Here is a 22,310-nt window from a genome sequence, read left to right as displayed (position 1 = left end):
TCATATTACGGCAGTCGGCAAGGTTGTAAAGTTATATCATGTATTCAAGTATGATGTGATAGTGATACTACCGTAACCTACTACCACAAAGTCCTGAGTCCATAAGGCACATAATTGTTCCATACATCGTAGTAATAATAAAATAAATAATAAATATGAATCTGTAATTGTTATCGTATTTGTAGTTAGTACGCTGCGCTGTTGTGTTTTGTGTACTTGTGTACACTCAGTACTCAGTAGTCACTATTTTTTTTAGTCAGTACAGTATCAGTAGTACTAGTGACTCAGTGATTGCATGACGTTGTAACGTCTTAACCGATCAGTTGATCAGTATATTTTAATAACAGCAAAAAATGTACCAGTACTTGAATTTTAATAGTTGTTCATTATAATTTCGTGTGAGTAACACTGCTGTGTAGAGCAACGGAACAGAAAATAAGGAAATACCTACATCTTTAGAAATGTTTGCTTACTCAGTCGCTGTGGAGACAGAATGGTTCCTCAACTTTTGTTTTGGAAATTCGATCAATGTTAATTTGTCAATACTGTGAGAATGAAAATTTTTTATTAATCTTGAAATTTGAGGTGTACTTATTTGATTTCACACACTCATCATAGAATTCGGCGTTCAATCTTATCCGTTAATTTCTTTCAATTGGTAGGTACACTGCCAAAGTATAAGTCCAGTGATTAATATGCGTTTTTATTTTATTAAAAATATTTTTTCTACAAATTTTATTTTGTCAAGTTTAATAAATTATGAAACCTTAATACTGTAGGCATATTTCATTATAATATATAGTATCTGCCCATCAAAATATCAATATGGAAATTACAGATACTGAAGCTTTAAGAGACTTATTATTGTGAGTATTGAAATAATAGTTATTATTATTAGTGTATTAATATAGATTATAAGAAATGTACATAATCAATTTTTATTTTTAATATTATAACAAACTGTTTTAGTCTTTATTTTTACCAGGAATAACAAAAATATTATATTAGGTATTTTGTTTATACCTAATATTAAAAGTATATCTTAATAACTAATAACTATCACCAAATTTCATATTTATATATTTTCATTTCATTATTTATGAACGTTTTAAGTATATCTATTACTTTGTATCTCATTAATTATATCCATAGGCGTGCGCAGGGGGGATGCTGGGTATGCCATGGCATCCCCTGCGATCTGCAGAGTCAGCTTGTTTTTTTTTTTTTTACATTTTTATAAACAGAAATCAGTTTAGAAATTTTTGACAGTTCAGGCTACGTATTTTATTTATTTTTTTTAAATTTTTATCAAGTACATTTCCATTGATAATAGAAGTTGGGATAATCCTGAATCCGACGATATCACCGCGACCCGGTGATTGGCATCCCCTGCAAAAAAAATCTGCGCACGTTTAATTATATCTAAAAATTAGAATTTACCTACCTATTACAATATATATTATGTACCTACATAATTATGGTAAAAAGTGTAGGTATACACTATACACTTAATAAACTTGGGTATTTTTTGTTTATGATAAAAAGAAAATGTCTATTACAATAAGTTGGTGATGATTAACGATCAGCAGATCATTATATTTTATTTGAAAGATTATAAATGGTCGGTACATGAGAATACCATAATAATTATTAAATTTTACTTTTGACTAATTTGTTAATTTTATTATTTCTATTTGATCATTTGACCAAGTTAAATTAATACCTTATTACATAATATGTAAAGTTGATTTTTGAAAAATAACAATATCAAAACTAAAATGTGCTGCATTTATAACTTGTTATATAACTAATTATGACAGCTTAAAATACAATTTGATAGATTATAATAAAGAGACTAACTACAAATTAAATATCTCACAAGGAAGGTTTAACCCCAAAACCTCCTAATTACTTAAATTTCTTATTATGTTAGAGGATACCTATTTAACTTCAATTAAGCACGATTGGTCTTTTGTACTTGTTAAGTATTTAAAATCCTTATAACATTAGAGGACTTGTGATCTCAGACAATATGAAAACATTGAAAACTATATTTTCATAATATAATCTATGGTCGTACTCTTGAAACAAAATTATTGGTGCCTAAACCAATGAAGTATGTCATTACTCATTATACTAAATATATTATTTTTTATTTATTAAAGCAAAATACAGTGGCTACTGTTTATAGCAGGGGTGGCCACTAACCTTTATTTTGGGAGCCTCAAATTTATGAAGCTATTTTGAAGTGAGCCACTTTGTTAAGATAGATATGTATGTTTATATAAAACAAAATATATTTTTGATTTTATAATAAATAAAGCAACATTCATTTTTTACACTACACAGAGCATAATTGTTCGTGTATTAAGATAGTAGGTATTAAGAAATGGGATTTTACTTTTGAGGAGTGTTTTTTATATGTATTTTAATATGAATTAATTTTACTCTAAGCTTAGTTTCAACTTTCAAGAGTCATACGAGACTCACTCGGAAGCCGCATGCAGCTCGCGAGCCTCATTGTGGCCACCCCTGGTTTATAGTGACCACACTTGCCTGATAGTATTATAATCACTATGAGAGGTGTCTTGAAATACAGATAAATAGGTTCCATTCCTGGTATTTCTAATCAGTATCAAGAGCTGATTCTTAAAACTAATGAACTCTATGTGGCGACCACTGTTGAAAGTACACAAGGGGACACCACAATTAAATATTTTAATTAAGTCTTCAATAAATATTACAGCTAATTAATGAGTAGTTTAAAAAGTTGAAAGCAAAATATGTTGTTTTATTACATTTTATAGAAGTTTTTTAGATCTGTGATAAAGTACCTAAAAGGTTTTATTTTTGTTAAAGTTTAGTATTAAAAGTATTATATTTTTTTCTTTTGGTGCTATACTGCAAATGTTCGGAAAAATATTCTTATTCATAGGTATAGACAGTATAGTATTAAAGTGTGAGTTCTAACGTCACAGTTCAGGAATGCGAAAAGTATTGATCCTAATTCCTGACATTCTTCATTTTTAATATAGAATCGTGTTGTATAGGGTTAAGTCTCATTAAGTGTAAAATAATTTATGAGTGTAATTTATTAAACTCATAATATTTTTTGTAAATTGAATGAAATAGTAATATCAATGTAAGGTTAGGTTACTTTGTATTTAATTAATTTATAAAGAACAATGCCATCAAAATTTTTAAATTGTCTAAATATTATTTAACCATGTATTAAATCAGGGTATCAATTTCACCCAGACGCCTTAACATGAGCTGAATTCCAAAGAAATAAAAAGTTATATTTACTAAATGTTTTGGTTTTTATACTTTGTTTAACTTTAAGAGCTGGTAGGTATTAGGAAGTTGTTATGAATAGGTGCAATGTATTATTTACACATTTCTAAATGTCAATAAATTATGCCTTGTATGTAATTTTTTTATTGGTGTGGCTGTCCCAAACTTCCCTACAACTTAGAATTGAGCATTTTAGTAATTTCATATGCTGAAAAATCAGTCTCTCCCCTTTAATCATCTTGATCTGTTGCTGTTTCTCATTAAGTTTTTTTAACTAAATGGATCTAAACTATTAGCTTTGACAGACAACAGTTAAATACTAAAATATATTATCTTAAATTAGGTACATATTATGAATATAGTTTTTATTAAACTGTCGTTGGTATTGTTATGCAATGTCTCGCATTGGTATCAAGTGAGCACTGGCACTCACCTCATTGTTTTTTAATCATTATTCATGAAATAATAAACATAGAAAATTGAAACAACACCAAATTCTTTATGTTTTAATTTTTTTACTGAAAGTATTCTTACAATTTTTCTAAATTATCAATATTTTAGCTTAAAAAAAATTAAAAACTACAATATGTTAAGACTTTTCTCATAAACATAGGTCTTTCGACAAATATTTTTTTTAATTTTTTAAAATTATATTTTATCATTTTTTATACATAATAATATAATAATGTAATCATTATTATTCATTGTTCATTTTTCAATAAATATTATGTCGATACTAATGAGGGAGTATAACTCTCACATTATGGATATTGCCACTGAATAAATTATAATGCTAACATTGCATGCTGATATCTTATCAAGAAACATTTATAAAATTATTATATTTACAAAATTCTATTTGGACACACATTGATTGAAGGTATAAATAGTAATAGATAAATCAAGTAAACAATAAAAAAGTAGTTCTCAAATACTAACGAGGTGAGCGCCGCGCCGCGCTCATTACGATACCAGTGACGGGTTAATACTATTTATTAGCTAAATTAAAGTCATTATATTGTATAAATTATAATTTATCATAGACTATTCTATAAACAAATTTTAGTCCTATAAATAAGCAATGTGTATTATACATTGTGTACCCCAATCAGGCTATATAATGGCCCTTAATTTTTTTTTTTTTTTTATTTCATTTATTTTATTTTATCATTTTAGTTTACTCAATAGTACACACACAAATGCCAAACAATTTTATAATATGATGGTTTCAAATAAGACTGCAGTTAATACAAGTGATTCTGACAAGGACTTAATGAATAATATGTATAATGCATTATTTCAGTGTTTTGGAATCATTATCACAGGGTAATTTGTACATACGTTAATCATTACTTTTATTATTATTGGTTTATACTAATAACTATAAAAAAAAATTAGTAAAATATATTTTAATTGGCCGTTTTGTTTTATTTCAGGTACTTGTCAGGACGTTTGGGCCTGGTCAGCCATGCTGCTAGTATTGGCTTAAATAGATTTGTAGGGACATTTGCTTTACCATCACTTATATTTGTTAATATGGCCGTATTAGAATTATCATCTGTAAATTTGGTTTTTCTGGGATCACTACTCCTGTCTAAGACTCTAGTATTTGTATCGGTTGCTTTAATTACTGTATTAGTAACAAGACCTCCAGACATTGCTAGAGCTGCTCTATTTGCTATATTCTGTACGCAAAGTAATGATTTTGCTATTGGAGCACCAATATGTAAGTTATAAAAATGTATTATAGAATTTTTTTTTAAGTATAGTTTTATTTCTATTTTTCTAGTTGAAGCACTCTACAGGCATCAGCATAGTGAATTTGTTCAATATCTTTATCTTGTGGCTCCTATCAATTTAATCATCCTAAATCCATTTGGTTTTGCAATGATGGAATTAGGCCAAGAATATAATCGTCACGAAACTACAAGACGTTCTGCTTTAATGGGACGAATATCAAGGAACATAATTTGTAATCCTGTAGTGTTTATGACAGCTTTAGGAATGATAGCTAATTTAGTATTTAACCATGATCCACCTAAAATCATTACAACATTCTTAGGAGTAAGTAAAATGTCTTTTTTTGTTAGTCTTAGCTAAATTTTATAGTATGCAATTTACTTTTAGACTTTTGGTAATGCGTTTACTGCTACTGCATTGTTTTTACTTGGTTTACGAATGGTTGGAAACATCAATAAACTCAGAGGAGAAGCTTTAATTTTACCATTACTCCTAATTGCTGCTAAATTGTAAGATGTTAAAATATATTTATTTAATTTATAAGTTTTCATTAATGTACAACAATTTCTTAAATTATACTTATTGAAATATATTAATTTGATGATTTTACAGGTTAGTTTTGCCATTAGTTATTAGAGAACTTACAAGTATATTCTTGGGAAAATTTGGAACTGTAAATGCTGATGATAGTCTTGCCTTTTCAATGTTTGGATTTTTATATGGAATGATTCCTTCTGCACCTGCAGTTTTTGTTTATGCATCAGCATATAATCTTGAAATGGATTTAGTATGTATCATATTTTGTATCGGTTATATCGATAATTTATTAATAATTCTGTGATCTAGATTGCTAGTTCAATGGTGTTGTGTGTATTCTTCTCAGCTCCAATTATGTTTTTAACTGCCAAGATAATATCTGTGGCTAAATTGGATCCATCAAATAATATAACAGCTTTAAAAGGGTATCAATTCAACGTTAGTATACTTGCCATCCCTGCCTCTGTAAGTAATTTAACTATTTTGTATTCTATATAAATATTTTTAATGTTTTGGCCTATTATTTTCAGCTTTGGATTATCTTAGTTATGTTAAAAAATCTAAAAAGTTTACCATTCAAAGTAGTTTTCTGTTTAGTAATTTCACAGGTAATTTTGTATCTATTGATATTCTAATTTTGTTGTTTCTAAAGAAAGCTGATATTCAAGTATAATATTATTGTTTTAGGTGATTTCATGTACTGGAGTATTACTAGAGTACTTATCAGAAACCCCACAATCACATCCATTAACATACATACAACTTATGTTGAGTATTGCTGGTGATATGAGTTGCTACATTTGGACTGCATGTTTAGCTTTTACTTTGTTAATCATGCACAAACCATTTACTGATGAATTCCAAAATAAAATTATTTACTTTTACATGATAATATCTTGGGGGTAATTAAGATTATTTATTTATTGACATTGATATTTTTTTTATAAATACATTTCCACTTTAGTGTACCAATATTGTTGGTTTCTGTCTTGATGTTGACTTGCCAGCCACCATTGTTTATTAAATCAGATTTTGATCAAAATTATGTATATGGAACTCCTGAAGCTGCAACACTCACAACAATTCTCCTTTCATCAATAATTTGTATGTGATTTTTAGAATATTAAGTATTTTCAATATTCATATCTTATATATTTTTTAGGTACTGTTGTGTGTTTAGTTTTGCATCAACGCCTAAGACATAAAATAATTAGACCAATAGTTTACTCGGAAACTATAAATGATGTTCAAAGTTCATCCAAACAATCGTAAGTTTTTATTTAAATATTTAATACACCCACTTGCTCAAAATAATATTAAATGTTTTTTTCTGACCATTTAATATACAATTTTCAAAAACTACTTTAGACCTTAAAAGTACTATAAATAATTCATATTATTACGCATACCAAGGCTACCTATCTACTTTGCATTTGGTTGTATAACTACTATATCTTGATATTAAATGTTATGTGTGCTAATTCTGTCAATAGTTGAAACTGATCGCTCAAAATGTATATTCTTACCTCTTTTGACTTAATGGACTCTCTTGGACTTAATGTTAGCCTTAATGACTATCTTTAGTCAATGGTTAGCTCATTGCCTATTATTATAGGGGACGCTACCCAAGTATTAATTATCTCAGTCTTATAAAATACAACATACCAAATTTATGTGTACTAGTTTCAATATAAACATTATAAACATTCAGTGAATATCTCATGTATCTTTGGTAATTTTTGTTAATAATATCAAAAGCCAAATCAATTTCGTTAAAAATTGATTTTGTGTAGAAGTTCTTCATTTTTCATTTTTTTCCTGGCAATTTGGAAACTGCTGTAATTTTATATTTTTACCCCCTAAATATGCTTCGACTAGATTCACTTTCCCATTGCAAAGATACTGAAGTTGATATTTAAAGTATTATTTCAACTATTTATTATGTACACAATTAAACAGACTGCTGCCAACCACTACTACAAGTTTATAAAAAAAAATTAAAAGTTCTGTAGCTGATTTCTGTTGTATACAGCGTTAGATTTTTAATCTACGAGTGAAATTTGTATTAAAACCATGCAAATTCTCACAGGTGGAGTATAGTGGTATGCAGTAATAATTTCAAACAATAAAATTAAATAAGTTACAATACATTTTGAGTAATTATTTTTTATCAGTGTGGTAAATGACAATGCATGCATGATTATTTTATATATATTTAATACTGTGTGTTCACTAATTTAGGGAACTCTGAATTTCTCATTCGGATTTTGTTGGAATAAATCAAATTTTTTTTACAAGCTAGTATATAAATACACATTTTCAGATAAATTTCAAATTTTTAACCCTTTTCATATGCGCATGCGCAATGCAACTTTTTTTTTCTAATAGCAACCGGTATTTTTGATACCAAATTGGGATAGACTGAATTTTTGTAAATCATTTTTACCCATTAAACATGGCTCTAAAACGAAAATTGACTGAATGAGTCTTTCAAATTTTGATAAATAATACATTTTTAAAATTCATTATGAAATGCATAAAACCATTTATAATTAATTATTATTTGTTACTTTTTGAATATTTTTACCTATTTTTTTTTATACGTGTTATAAATAAAATCAACATAATATGGATATAAAATTACTTAATTAAAATGTATTACAACTGTATACATGAAAATATTCAAAAAGTAACCAATAATAAATAATTATAAATGGTTTTATGCATTGTAATGGGTCAAAATGACTTAATAAAATTCAGTCTATTCTAATTTTGTATCAAAAATACCGGTTGCTATATAAAAAAAAAAGTAAGTTGCATTGCGCATGCACGTACCGAGAGGGTTGAAAATGTGTATTTATATACCATTAGCTTGTAAAAATAAATTTGATTTATTCCAACATAATCCAGCCACAAAATTCAGTGTTCCCTAAATTGGTGAACACACGGTATACTTTTCACAATTTTCGGTTTTATTGAAATATTAAACATGTTTACAGTATGGACACTCATAGTATTGATACTGATGATTTAAAAGAAGGTCTTCTTTATGATGCTGAAACAAATATAATGGATAATAATGAATATATTAAGCATTTTCTATTACTTGTTATGCAAGCAGTTGCAATGTTTGTTGTGAGTACATTTTCATGTTTCATATTCATATCTTATATTATAAGTTTTACTAATAAAAATGCAATGCCAATAGACATTTTCTGTGGCCATTTGGAGAATATTTGGTGAAACAAATGGATTATACCTTGAATTGGCTTACTCTGAAACTTCTTTAATGAGAGGACAATCGATTTTCACATTGTTGATTTATGGAATTAATTATCAATCTATTAATATGCCGATTGTGCGAACGTTAGTTTTTCTATTATTGAATATTTTTAAAATGCTAAAAAATATAATATGTTGTTTATATTTAGATGGAATAAATTTTGGTGGGGAGGATCACCAATTGAGTGTCCCTCGTGGGAAGAACTTCCATATGATACGAGAAAAACGTGTGATAACTTTGTGTTTAAACACAGGGAAAAGTGTTTGGCAGAAATTACTCATCTTACTAGGTAATTACCATTGATTTTTTTTTTTTTAATTCAATTAGTTGTAGGTACTTATACAATGTCATCTATTATGTTATTTTTTTGTTCTAGATGGAAACTATGGAAGTATAAGAAGACGTTTACTGGTTCTGAGCTTGTAACATGGTTAGTGGAAAACAATATTTGTTCAAGCCGAGATGATGCATTAGGATATTCTATTAAGTTGTGGAATGGACAAGTACTGAGACACTTAAATTGTACAGAACATTTTCAAGATGCATCAAATATACTATACACATTTAATCGCCGTTAATCTTTACAACTATTGTATTATTTTTGGCGGTTTATAAGTAATCTCCATTTATTATTATTGTGATAATTGACTGTTAAGAGTGAGAATATTTTAATAATAATTTTAACTTTTATATGCTTGTATTTGCCAATATGCTTTAAAGTTATTGAATGGTTGTATTATATATATACTTAGTTAGTTAAAAAAAAATTTATCAGTCCTAGAAAATGAAATAGCTTGATAATGTGATTATGTTTTTATAATTATTTTAACTGTTATTCTTTATTATTTATTTAAAATTGTTGACAAGCTTAATATATTATTTTATAAATAATACATACATTTATCATATTTTAAAATAAACGACTGTATTTAAAATATTAAATTTATAGTTTGCTTTGAGTATAATTTGTTTTTTGTTAAAAATTTGTAGTGTTCATTAAGTATTAACTTAACTATATAATGTTAATATTACTGTTTATTTGGATACACATACATGCATTACATGTTTAATTTACATCATTGGTATACCATAAAAATTTAACTTATTTATAAGTCTGAAAGGTTCTTGAGTTTTATGTACTTCTATGTATATAATTCAAACCATAAATTATAAGTAAATATTAAATAATATTAATATAGTATTATATTATATTATAACCTGCAAAGTAAAAACATTTTAGATTGGCTAAGTTCAAATCCCAATCACCTATACTTTTTAGAAACTATATGGAATTCTCAAATACATAAAAGTAAATTTAACTATTTAAAATTCTAAGCCACCATTCAAACCAGCGACCTCATTTAAAATATAAATATTAATTGAGTTGGATACTTAGATATATTATGTTAGATAATGATTGAAGTGATTGCTGTTTTGAATTTACAATGATATATTATATATTTTTTTTAATTTCAATTTTTATTGTCTATAAAAAATAGTTGCAAAAATGCTCTGATTTTTAACTTGGTTTCTGGTAGCTGTAACAAATTGGATCTAGTTGTTATTTTACAGAAGTAAAAATAGAAAATTCCCAGTAGTTTCAAAATATTTTAATCAAAAAGTTTGAAAATATAATTTAAGGTTTCTCATTAATCAATTTAAGAACATATACTCGTAAAATACATAGACACAATATCTATTTTAATAACGTTAGTTAATAAATTTTTCAAAATAACAAGTATTTGCAAGCTATTTTGAGTTGGAAAATGCATATATTTTCTTTATAAGTCTAAATATCTAAAATAATAAAATTAAATACAGGTTTCCTCATTATTTTACCTTTGACGAAAAAAAAAATGTTCACTAAAATTTATAATATTAAATTTTAATGTTTGTTTGAAGTTTAAATTTGTACTGTAATGGATTCACTTATGAAATAATGATTTTCTTATTTTATTGTAATTCAAAAAAGATTAACTATGGTTACTTGAAATTATCACCGAATGTTTATTTTTATCGTTCTCAATACTTCATGATAAAACATATGTATTATATTTTTATTTTTAAGTCATTATTGAGCTACTTATAGGTTATTTCAATTTTTTTTTTACAAATTTTGTTATAAAATTTTTTATTGGCTCACAAAGCTTGAAAAATTATTATATTGCCTTTATCTTTTTCTATAAGCATTTAAAGTTTGAACTTTGTATGACTTTTAGATAAAAACAATTAGAAATGGATAAAATAATTTTTGTAAATTTTAAATTTTAAATAATTTTTAAATTTTTGTGCTTTTGACAAGTTTAGTCAAAATCTTAACTTTAGACGCTCAAAAAAAATACTGTAGGTAGCTCATTTTTTGACAGAGCGTACATATTTATATTGACATTGACTAATAATAAATTGCTTATACATTTCAAAATTTCCATGTGCCTATCATACAACTCAAAAATAGTCAAAATGATGGCAAAATTGAATATTCAAATGAAAAATAACAACTTTATTTACTTAATAGTAATTTAAAAATATTAATTACCTATAGTATGGTTTATTGTCTAGGCATTTTCTGCCATATGCCAAAAACTTACCTGCATAATTATTTTTTATACAGTATACACAATGATGGAATTAATAAATATTTAATAGGTAAGAATTAGAATCAGGGGAAGGTTAAGAATGGTAAACCATCTATGAAAACCGTTTTTGTATTAACTCGAAACTACATTTTTCATATTACGCTATATATTCCATTGTCCTGTATACTTGGTATTGACTTATAATGTATTAAATTTACCAAATTTCCAAATAACAATAATGATGAATAGTATAACGTGAAGAAATAATATATTAGTATACAATTACAGAACATACATCTAAGTTTTTGGAAAAAAATAAAAAACCTTTGGATCTTCCTACCGCAATAGTTGGAAATTTGTAATATGAATAAATTAAAAAATATTTATAGATATAAATACTCCATGTTTCAGCTCACAATCGTTTTTCGTGTGCATGATTTATCATTTAAAATTTGTTATGTCCAAGAACTAAGAAGGTAATAGGCGGAAATGGGGGGCTAAGCCCCCAAATATTGTAATACCCCCCCCAGAAATTTCTATGGATTTCCGCCTATGAAGAAGGTATATCTTAGTCCGTGGTTAAGTCTATAATCCACTACACTATCATACAGTGATCCTTCCCAAATCCCAATGACAAAGTTTAAGTATACCTGAAATATATGCAGGCATGAAGCAGAGACTGATGAGTGACTTCCTCGACATTTTTCTTTGATGGCATTACACATTTTTTTTCCATAAAAAAACAGCACTGAACACTTTAATTTCCCTATTTCTAATTTTATTTACAATAATTATTAATAATAACCATTTTTAATTTCATGTTATTTGTCATAAACTCATAACTTATAAGATATAACTCATTGCGATAATATTATGTAGGTACCATAGGCGCGAATAGCAGGGGGATAATGGGTCTCATCCCCCTCCTTTAAAGTCATCATTAGTTCCCCCAAATGTAATAGTGTCCCACAAACTATTAAAAACTAAATGTATGAAGTACTATGAACTAGCAGTCAAGATTTAAGCCCCCCCCCACTAAATTGAACCAATTTCCGCCTATGATACCTATGTCTACATCTTAGATTAATTATAGGACTTTAAATAATATACAGCCCCAGGGCCGGACCAAGGTATTTTGACGCCCCGGGCAATTTTTTGAAAGGCGCCCTTAATCAAATGCTCCATAATACATTTAATACTTTTTATACTTACCTACATATTTTGTTTAAAATTCTTATATTTATGAATAGGTAAAAGACGGCAAAACTTATTTGTATACAATTTATAGACGTATCGGCTGTAACACATAAATTTTTGGTTTTCCCGAGATAATGATTATATTATATCATTGTATATTATTTTTTAATAATTTGTAATATAATGATAAAAACTGGAAAGTGGAATAAAATCTATAAAAAAAAATATATAAAACAGAATATTCCGTCATAGATAATTTAGTCATTTAGCTATATTATTGTCAATTTGAATAAATATTACGCTTAAATTTATAAAATATTCGTATATTAAAAGCGCCCCTAAAAAAGTAGCACCCCGGGCAACCGTCCGGTTCGCCCGTATCTTGGGCCGGCACTGTACAGCCCGCAGCAGTTCTCAAAATGTGCGCCGTGGTGTCTATAGGGGCTCCGTGATGTAGAATTTTATATGGTCTAAAATTATATTAGAAAACCAGACGGAAACTATTAAATTATGTAAATATAAATGTTTAAATTAGGTATGCTTTCAATTAAATCTATACATATTTTCATATTACCCATTAGTCACAAGTCACAGTTTTTTCTGGTTTTTATTTATTTTTTCTACTTCTATCATTAATCATCCTACGACTTGGGAAGGGTAATCTTAGGACTTAAAAATTCTTAAATTAAGCCAGTTCGAGCCAATAACGTTTGGGAACCACTGATAAATCCAATGAGCTATAATATTGTACTCTGTTCAAATTAAGAAACGTACCTAGTCCGCGGCGCTGACTTGTGCGCAAGGGCGTGGCAATGCTACACGGTAGGTACCTATCTATAATACAGATAGGTAGATAATTGACAAAGTTGTGCTAACAAACTGGTGTTGCCGACAAAAACTGATTTCCCCAACTACATTTCTCAACTTGAACAGAGTATAAAACTAAATGAGCGGAAACAACTTACTGATACTACTGGTAAAATTATTAATTATCAAATAGTGATATGCCTTATATAGTTATATAGGTAAATATTAAGGCAAATAATATGGCATTTTTATTAACTACACATTTAATTGTACTCTTTTAGCTCTTGCGTCTTGCCTTGTGTATAATATATTTTATTAATATTCTACCATATTACCATAGGCCTTTGGTCCATGGATAATATATAGAATAGATAAAGCTGCAAACGTGTACAATGTTACTATCTATAGATTCTATAGGTTCTACTCAGTACTGTGGCGAACTCAAATATTATCAGAGGCAAGTAAATTTTTCGATACCCACCCACTTATCAAAGCACCTACGCGTCATCCATCAAAAACTATTCTTGAATATTGGGTTTTTATCTCTCTCTTAAAAGTTATCCCATAAAACAATAATTATGGTGGGAGAGGGTTCTGCCTCTCCCAGAAAATTTTAAAACTATACAGTTAATTATATAAGATTAATTGAAATAAGACAAATAGACAATATTTTTTTTAAAGATTACTTGGATTTAAGTGTTTTAATAGGGTTAAGTAACAACATTCTTATGAAACTAAATTAATTTTTACCCATCCGCCTATCGCCACTAAAAATTGAGGGAAAACCGGTATTCGAATACACCCTTTACCACGCCATTGGTTCTATTAGGACACATGTTATGTTAAATTTGTATATTCAATATTGTCACTATTGGTACATACATGTATTACATTATAATATAATGTGTTGATTTTTGAACATCTTAAAATCTTAAACATTTTAATTGTACCTACATAGGCGTGTCCACGGGGGGTGCAGGGTAGGCACCTGCACCCTCTGCAATTGCAAGTGGCACCATGAATTATCAACAAAAATTATTCAAAAAAGGGGGCTAGGGCCCATTAGCCCTTTGGGTATGCACCAGGTTGTACCCTCTGCGTCAAAGGTCTAGACACGCCTATGTGTACCTACTTATAAAACTTGATATTTGTAAACCATCGAGTGTCTTTTAGGTGAGGGTTAAATTTGTAATAATACTTTTTTCAGATTATATACGGTTTTTCAAAGAATAAAACCCGATAGGAAATAATACTTATTAGTTTATTACTGAATAATATACACACATTGACACATTAGGTATTTAGGTATATATGTAAGTAAATAACTAATAATGTATACCTAACCAAAAAATGTTGTATAATAGGTAGGTACTTTATAATGAGAAATGGTATAAATTATCCATTTCTGACACTGGTGGGCACTTCTTACGTATATGAGTGGGCTCGCAATTCATAGCCACACCCTTATACCGGACGATATAGTCGATAGGTTGTTCATATTATTTTATGAAAATATGACGTAGGTATCATAATACTGATAAAAGAAACCGACTATTACATAAATATTTGGTACCTATGTATAAATACGACGATTCAAATAGACTATTTACTAATATTAGAATATTGCACAAATTCAGTATTTATTTATAATGCTTAAAAACGGTAACTCAGTAACTCACTCTGCTGTATAGTGTGCCTTGTTATTGAGTAGGTCACTGAAATGGTGATTTGCCTAATAAATAACCCCGGAAAAAATAACCCCGAAAAAAAAACCCCCGAAAAAATAACCACGCGAAAAAATAACCACGGAAAAAATAAACCTATAATAAAAATGATTTGTAAGTAATAAAGTATAAATTTGTAAAACAATGTCAATAATATATAAATAAAAAATTCTCATTATAAACGTGGAATACAATACAATTTGTCAATTTGTCAATTTATATAATATAATAATTTGGTTGTAAAGTATAAATTTGTAAAATAATGTCAATAATATATAAATAAAAAATTCTCATTATAAACGTGGAATACAATACAATTTGTCAATTTATATAATATAATAATTTGGTTTTAAATTACCGAATTATCACATTACATTAAATTTAAGATAAAGTTAGTACTGTTAGTAGTACCTTCCTTATCCGTTATATGTCACTGTACCTAGCTATTGTAGGTATATCTGATCGATATGACAGACAGACCGTGCTTTTAATCGTTTTTATCGTAGGTATACAATAATTTATCATTAAATCCAAAATTAATATTATTTGTGGGAACATAACAATTGTACGTAGGTAATAGGTATGCTATACATTTAGATTTGAGATTAATTTGAAAACTTATATTAACTTATATTATGGGGTTATTTTTTCCGTGGTTATTTTTTCGCGTGGTTATTTTTTCGGGGGTTTTTTTTTCGGGGTCTAAATTTCCGGGGTTATTTTTTCCGTGGTTATTTTTTCGCGGTACCGAAATGGTAGATGTGTTATAATATCTAATTGAACTCATTGATAAAACATTGATTAAGAAAAACGATTCTAAATAAATTTAATGCCTAGACACGGTTAGCCAGTCTATATTTCTAAAAATATTTCATTTATATTACCATTAAAGTAATTTATTTTACTATTAGTAAACCGGAAACTTAAATTGATTTTTGCCATAATCATCACATTTATTATATTATTAATTAACAGTTGTTAAAATAGTAAATACTTTAATAGTAGGTAATGTCAGTAGTGGTAGTAGATATTTATTTCATATACCTAACTATATTATGATGACTAACCACAGAACAGTGATTAAGTTCATGGTTTAAATAGGCAAAAACTCAAAATTAATCTGAACATTTTGAAGATGTCATTGCGTGTTGTAAAGTGTAATGCGTAACGTAAATATATAACAATGTACATAAAAGTTACAAGTTTCCACGATTATTTTTAACTTCGGTGTAATTACTAAAATCGTTAATTTTCCAAATTCTTTTATCCTATCCGATTCCGTCAAAAATTTGTATTTTAAATGTCTATACACAACAATTGTGCTCATTTATATCATATGAGATTTATAGGTTCAATGAAAACTATTTATTACTTATGAAAAATTGCTATTCTATTATATATCCAGACCTTCGTTAGAAAAATTGTAATTAATAGTAAAAAGAAGAGTACGGTACAAAATTAGTGAAAATGAAAAAATTTACATTTTTCATGTATTTTAGTTAATCAACACGGAAGAATGGCGAATTTGGGCATTCGGCAGAATGTCTTAATCATTAAAAATGGGCAGTAAATAGAAATAACAAATAAGGGCATCATAATATATTCATATTGAATATTGATTAGATAAGTAAAAGCAACAGCGTCTGTTATCTATTACTATAAAAAATTAAAAAAGTGTCATATTTTCAAATTTAATACGTTATCGGTTATTCCGGTTATCTTTAGCAAGCACCATAGAGCAATAGAAAATATTGACCTGTTTACAAATAAATTATCGTTCGAAAGTGGAGACGAGCGAATACAAACGATAGCACCACAGAATAGATTATCATTTATATATTATCTATTCGGTGATGATAGTACTAAACCACTAAAGCATAATATTATGTCGGTAGTAGCCTAAGATCATTTACTAGTATATGATCTAAGGTAGTAGCACAGAATATATGAACTTTCGGACAACTGCTTATCACTCTGAATTTTTTTGCAAACCATATCAGCAGTTGTTCTTATATATTTAGTTGAATTAATCCTATAACCAATTATTCCAATGATATTTGTTCCATAGGATAAATCATAAATGCTACAAAAACATTTGTTCCAATATTCTCTTTATCAAATTAAATTTGTTCCAATAAGTTTTTGGAACAAATGTCTATTGGAACGAAATATTGTTGAACATGTGATAAAGTCATTATTAAGAATTTTGAGTTGGTAGCAATGCAATCCGAACGAGAACGAAATTGAACGAACGAACGACTTTTTATTATTTCACGATCCGGATTGTTTCGTTCACGCCGCAGAGTTACCAACCGTACGATAATTATCGTACGCATACGATTATTTGAAGTATGTGTACGATATACGATACTGTTTTACTATCGTACACTAAAATACGATAATTCCAAATAATTCCTAATGAAATGAAATTCCTAATACAAATTCAAATGAACGAAAAAAAATTTTAAAAAATTTGCGATTATTTATTGAGTACGGACTATGGACTTATGTTATGGTTGAATTGCTTTTTAAATCTTAGATAAACTAAAATTTCCAACGACTTCAATATTAAACAAATAATCTAGTTTATATATTGGACGATAAGAACTATAAATAGATTTACTTTATGATGTTTTTTTTTTTTTTTTTTTTATTAATTAGCTTTCAGTAAAAACTATTATAGCTCGACAATTATATAAGTACAAGATATAGATAAATGACAGTGTGGTGTTACAATAGTATATAATTACAATGGTATAGATAAGAATAGAAAGAAAGAAAAAAACTTTATGATGTTATATACTATAACTAGATACTATATTATGATTATGGGAGTTGAGATTACGAGACCTAGTATTATTGACTATTGTTATATTATTACCACGAACCAAGATATTTATAAATATCTTAGTTCGTGATTATTACGTGTCGTCGATCGTAGTATTAGGGAGGGATGTTTATTGTTTATTTGTCAATTTTCAATCGTTTATCGTTTGCGTTTATACTTCAGCTTTATAGTTAACACAGTTCTGGTTTGTCGTTGCTCGTTTTGCACAATTATATCGTATTATTTTTTAAATTGTGTGCCAATTATAATAGTACGAGTTTTATCTATTATTTTATTCTTAATTTTATATAAATAACATTATAAAATAATGGAAGAAGATGCGGATAATTCTGGACATCAAGGACCGTCAACTCCTAAAAAAACACGATTATATAGGGGTGATCTATCCAAAGAAGAGAGACCGAAACATCGCCAACAAAAATTCCGTACAGATTGGCTAAAAATGGACGAATTTAAAATGTGGTTAGCGCCATTAAAATTAAACGAATACGGTGCATATTGTAAATTTTGTAAACAAACATTGGTGTCCGAAATAGGTGTACTTAAAAATCACAGTAAAGGCAAAAAACATGTCCAAATAATGCAAGGTTTCTCTTCTAAACATCACTCCATTACCTCATTTACAACTAAAGAAAAATCACCAGATCGCAAAAAACAACAATTGGTATCTATTGCTGAAATAAAATTGGCCGGCTATTTTGCTGAACACAACATACCATTTTTGGGAGCTGACCACTTATCCGACTTGATGAAAGAAATATTTCCCGACTCCGAAATAGCAAAATGCATTAATGTTAAAAGGACTAAAACAACTGCAATTGTGAAGAACGTAATTGGTGTATCACAAAAGATCGAATTGGCTACTAAACTTAAAAAGCAAAAATTTAGTTTGCTAACGGATGAGTCGACTGATATTGGTACTGTCAAAACTTCATGTGTGGTTGTGAAGTAATTGAAATTAAATTTTTGTATTTAAAATGAATAAAATGAATCAACTATAGGTAGTTAATTTATTATTTACAATAATTGATTACAGATTTTATGATGAATCGACAAATCAAGTAGAAAGTGTATTTTGAGAGCTTCACAATGTTTTTGATGTATTAATTTTCAAGCTTTTCTACCGAACAAATAAATTTTTATCGATATTTATAGAAAAAAAAACTAAAAAAGTTGAAAAATTAAAATGTCAATAAACAGCTCAAAACAAATCTAAATATTTTGAAAATTTTATCAAATATATAAAACGCCTATATAAACATTCAGTCGAAATTTCAAGTATCTGCGGTAATTTGTTTTAGAGTTACACCAAAATAAGGAAATCGCTAAAAGTGAAAATCCAATGTTGTAAAAATTTAAATTTCAAATGCTCATAAAAATTTAATTTGAATTTCCAGTGGAATTTTTATTTATGATAAAGATTGAAAAACTTGTAAGGAATCTTGTATTAAATTTTTAAATCTTAGATTTAAAAAGAAAATTTTTTATGAATTTCTAGCTTAAAATAATTTTTGAATTTTCGTGATTTTTACGTATTTTGTCAAAATTCAAACTTTGAATGCTTATAAAAAAAAATTGTGACTATGAATTTATTTTATTTTTCAACAGCTATTGTAACAATATGTTAAGAGCCTTGTATTAAATTTTCAAGCTTTTCTGCCTAACAAATAAATTTTTATCGATATAATTTAAAAAAAACTAATAATGATCGAAAATTTGAAATGCCTATGAATAGTTCAACTTAAGTCGAAATTTTTTGAAAATTGCATGGTGGATAGAATATACTTATATAAATATTAGGTAAAAATTTCACGTACCTATGGCCATTTGTTTTAAAGTTACATCAAAAACCAAAATCGATTTTGTCGAAAAATGAGTGTGCGTAAAATTTCCCGTTTTTCCCTTAATTTTTAGTTTGTTTTTCTCAATTATTTAGAAAAGTATTAAGAATTTTTTACTTTTGACTCCCCAATGTACCAACTAGATTCATTTTCTGATCGAACGAGGTACTGAAGTCAAAAATCGAAGCATTTTTACTGCCCCAAAACGTTATGACAGACACAAAAAAAAAAAAACACACATCATGGTAAAATCAATACATTCATCGCTCCGCTCAGAATCTAAAATTACTGTAAATAATTACTTTTATAATAGTGTCTTATTATTTTTAGGCATTTTTATTATCAAATGTAACTGCCACTCGGCTCACTTGTGTACGAGTGAGGCGTGTAAGAAATTGCCGCGGTCGTTAGAGGATATGGCTAGAAATATATTCACTTTTCTTAAGAGCAGTTCCAAAAGACAAGCTGAACTCAAACAATTTCAACTTTTTTTAAATATTGAACCACACAAAATGTTACATCCCTCTCAAACCCGTTGGTTATCTTTGTTGGCTGTTGTTAGTAGAATATTAGAACAGTGGGAAAGCTTAAGGCTTTATTTTACTGACACGTATTTAAGTCAACGTTTAATTGCAACGGAACACATATATCTAGGGTTAAATGACCCATTTATGAAACTGGGATTTGTATTTCTTAACTGGGCATTGCCATTATTTACCAAGTAAGAAAACTTTTATATTTTAAAATAATTATATATTGTATGTGTTACTTTTATAGTAGTTAAAATTTTAAATATTTTTCAAATTCTTAGGTTTAACACGTATTTCCAAACAGAAGAAGTAGTAATATTAGAGCTTCATGACAAAATAATTAACCTGTATAAAGAAATTTTAATGTGTTTTTTAAAAAGAAACTATGTTTTACAAACTCCATTAGAACAAATAAATCCTAATAATGGTGAGTTTCAATTGGTTGACTCAGAATTATATCATGGAATAGGAGTCATGGATCTGATTAAGGACCCTAAAATTGAAGCTGATAAATTAAGACTGAAGGATTTCTATTAGAGGTAAACATAATTTGTGCTTAAAACAGTTAAAACTATTCAATGATATTTGGTAAAACTAACTTAAAAAGTAAATTTGATAATTACATTCTTTCAATTTGTTTTAATAGTTTAAACCCTCTAATTTGGTTTGAATTAAAAATAAAGATAACATTTATCTAGTTACTAAGTCAAAAAGAATATATATTATTATTCCTTTTTATTTTTTGATAAATAATTTTTAAAAACTAATTAAATTAAATTTATGTAAACTATTATCATTTTTATATTTTTCAATTCAGTGAACCAAATTTTCATTCACAAAAATGTCAAAGATTATAAATAAAAAAAAATAGAATTAAAAATCAACACAGAAACATTGTCAAATGTATAATTATTGATGAAATAAGATTTCAATATTACAAATTATTATTTATGAATTATACCTTTGTTTATGTTTAGATGCCGGGATTTTTTTGTTGTTGCAGCAATTGAGATAAAAAAAGCGGTATAACATGGCTGATCTAGTGCTCTCACAATTATTAGTTATGTTAAAACCTCAAAATGCCATTTCCCGTTCATTTAGAGAAACTTCTCCAACATTGTTATCTCTAATGAAATCGTTACCTAGAATAGTATCTGATACACAACAAATGCAATTAATTGATGATGAATGGAGATCACTGCCTATTTAATTCTCAAGTTTGGAGTATGACTTACTACTTAAATTAACAGATCCAAAAACTCAAAGAGTGCCCACTGATTTGTTTTGGTAAGCAATTTAATAACCAATTGACTTTTTTAATGTTACATGACTTATATGTTAAGTTATTCTAAATAAATCAAAAAAAAAAAAAAATTATAAATCTAACCTTTGTATTACAGGAGTTTTGTAAAAAATAGCATTACAGATTGTCAAAATTTAGCTCAATATGTGTTAAATGTTTTGTCTTTACCTCATGCAAATGCTGATTGTGAGCGTGTTTTTTCCACTGTCAACTGTCTTAAAACTAAGTAGCGTCAAAGACTAAATACTGAGACAATCAATGGAATTCTGAATGCAAAACAACATATTAAGGGTGGTCGACAGATAAACAGCAATTGTGTTAAGTTTACTCCTACAGATGATATGCTCAGTAGAATGACCAAAGCTAAACTATATTCCAGTCAAATTAATGAAACTGAAACATCAGTTGTAAGAGATTTATCAATGTTTGATTGATGTTTTTCATTTTTATTGTTGCAAAATGTCCATACATTGTTTTTGTTGTTTCACAAAATAAATAAACACAATATATAAAATATATTTTAGTGATTATTTAATTGTTTTAGTATTCCATGATTGTAGAAATAATATTAATGAAATTAAAAAAAACTTGGTGTTTCTAATAATAATAAATTAGGTACCTACTTAATAT

The 22,310-nt window shown here is 27.5% G+C and overlaps 2 protein-coding genes across 4 annotated transcripts; both read left to right on the top strand.

The window, feature by feature from the left end:
- The first annotated feature begins 68 nt into the window (after positions 1 to 68).
- anchor (integral membrane protein GPR155 homolog anchor) lies at positions 69 to 9,796 on the top strand. 2 transcript variants are annotated; one of them, XM_015516215.2, is made up of 16 exons: positions 69 to 658; positions 780 to 866; positions 4,471 to 4,620; positions 4,731 to 5,020; positions 5,084 to 5,358; positions 5,422 to 5,543; positions 5,647 to 5,821; positions 5,881 to 6,036; positions 6,102 to 6,179; positions 6,259 to 6,473; positions 6,536 to 6,675; positions 6,734 to 6,839; positions 8,571 to 8,706; positions 8,780 to 8,937; positions 9,003 to 9,143; positions 9,231 to 9,796. In XM_015516215.2, exons 2-16 carry the CDS (start codon positions 826 to 828, stop codon positions 9,430 to 9,432), a joined length of 2,385 nt encoding a protein of 794 aa, XP_015371701.1. In that variant the 5' UTR covers positions 69 to 658; positions 780 to 825; the 3' UTR covers positions 9,433 to 9,796. The 2 variants fall into 2 exon arrangements, with proteins under 2 accessions (XP_015371701.1, XP_015371700.1); XM_015516214.2 differs by having other exon boundaries at positions 69 to 866.
- An 8,211-nt stretch (positions 9,797 to 18,007) lies between these two features.
- LOC107167244 (uncharacterized) lies at positions 18,008 to 22,198 on the top strand. 2 transcript variants are annotated; one of them, XM_089226723.1, is made up of 6 exons: positions 18,342 to 18,468; positions 18,543 to 18,923; positions 20,178 to 20,568; positions 20,659 to 20,916; positions 21,355 to 21,664; positions 21,778 to 22,198. In XM_089226723.1, exons 2-4 carry the CDS (start codon positions 18,587 to 18,589, stop codon positions 20,912 to 20,914), a joined length of 984 nt encoding a protein of 327 aa, XP_089082849.1. In that variant the 5' UTR covers positions 18,342 to 18,468; positions 18,543 to 18,586; the 3' UTR covers positions 20,915 to 20,916; positions 21,355 to 21,664; positions 21,778 to 22,198. The 2 variants fall into 2 exon arrangements, with proteins under 2 accessions (XP_089082848.1, XP_089082849.1); XM_089226722.1 differs by having other exon boundaries at positions 18,008 to 18,923.
- The last annotated feature ends 112 nt before the right edge of the window (positions 22,199 to 22,310 follow it).

Source organism: Diuraphis noxia, unplaced genomic scaffold, assembly GCF_037042655.1.
Source record: "Diuraphis noxia isolate RWA-SAM2 unplaced genomic scaffold, SU_Dnox_SAM2 contig0004, whole genome shotgun sequence".
NCBI lineage: Eukaryota > Metazoa > Arthropoda > Insecta > Hemiptera > Aphididae > Diuraphis > Diuraphis noxia.
The sequence above is the reverse complement of the archived record's forward strand: the minus strand, read 5'-3'. Positions and strand labels throughout refer to the sequence as shown.

Coding starts and splice junctions, on each gene's coding strand:
- anchor (XM_015516215.2), top strand. CDS start 826: ATGGAAATTACAGATACTGAAGCTTTAAGAGACTTATTATT. Junction 5,544..5,646: donor CTCCTAATTGCTGCTAAATT/GTAAGATGTTAA, acceptor ATGATTTTACAG/GTTAGTTTTGCCATTAGTTA. Junction 9,144..9,230: donor GAAATTACTCATCTTACTAG/GTAATTACCATT, acceptor TTTTTGTTCTAG/ATGGAAACTATGGAAGTATA.
- LOC107167244 (XM_089226722.1), top strand. CDS start 18,314: ATGGAAGAAGATGCGGATAATTCTGGACATCAAGGACCGTCAACTCCT. Junction 18,924..20,177: donor GGATGAGTCGACTGATATTG/GTACTGTCAAAA, acceptor TATTATTTTTAG/GCATTTTTATTATCAAATGT. Junction 20,569..20,658: donor GCATTGCCATTATTTACCAA/GTAAGAAAACTT, acceptor TCAAATTCTTAG/GTTTAACACGTATTTCCAAA.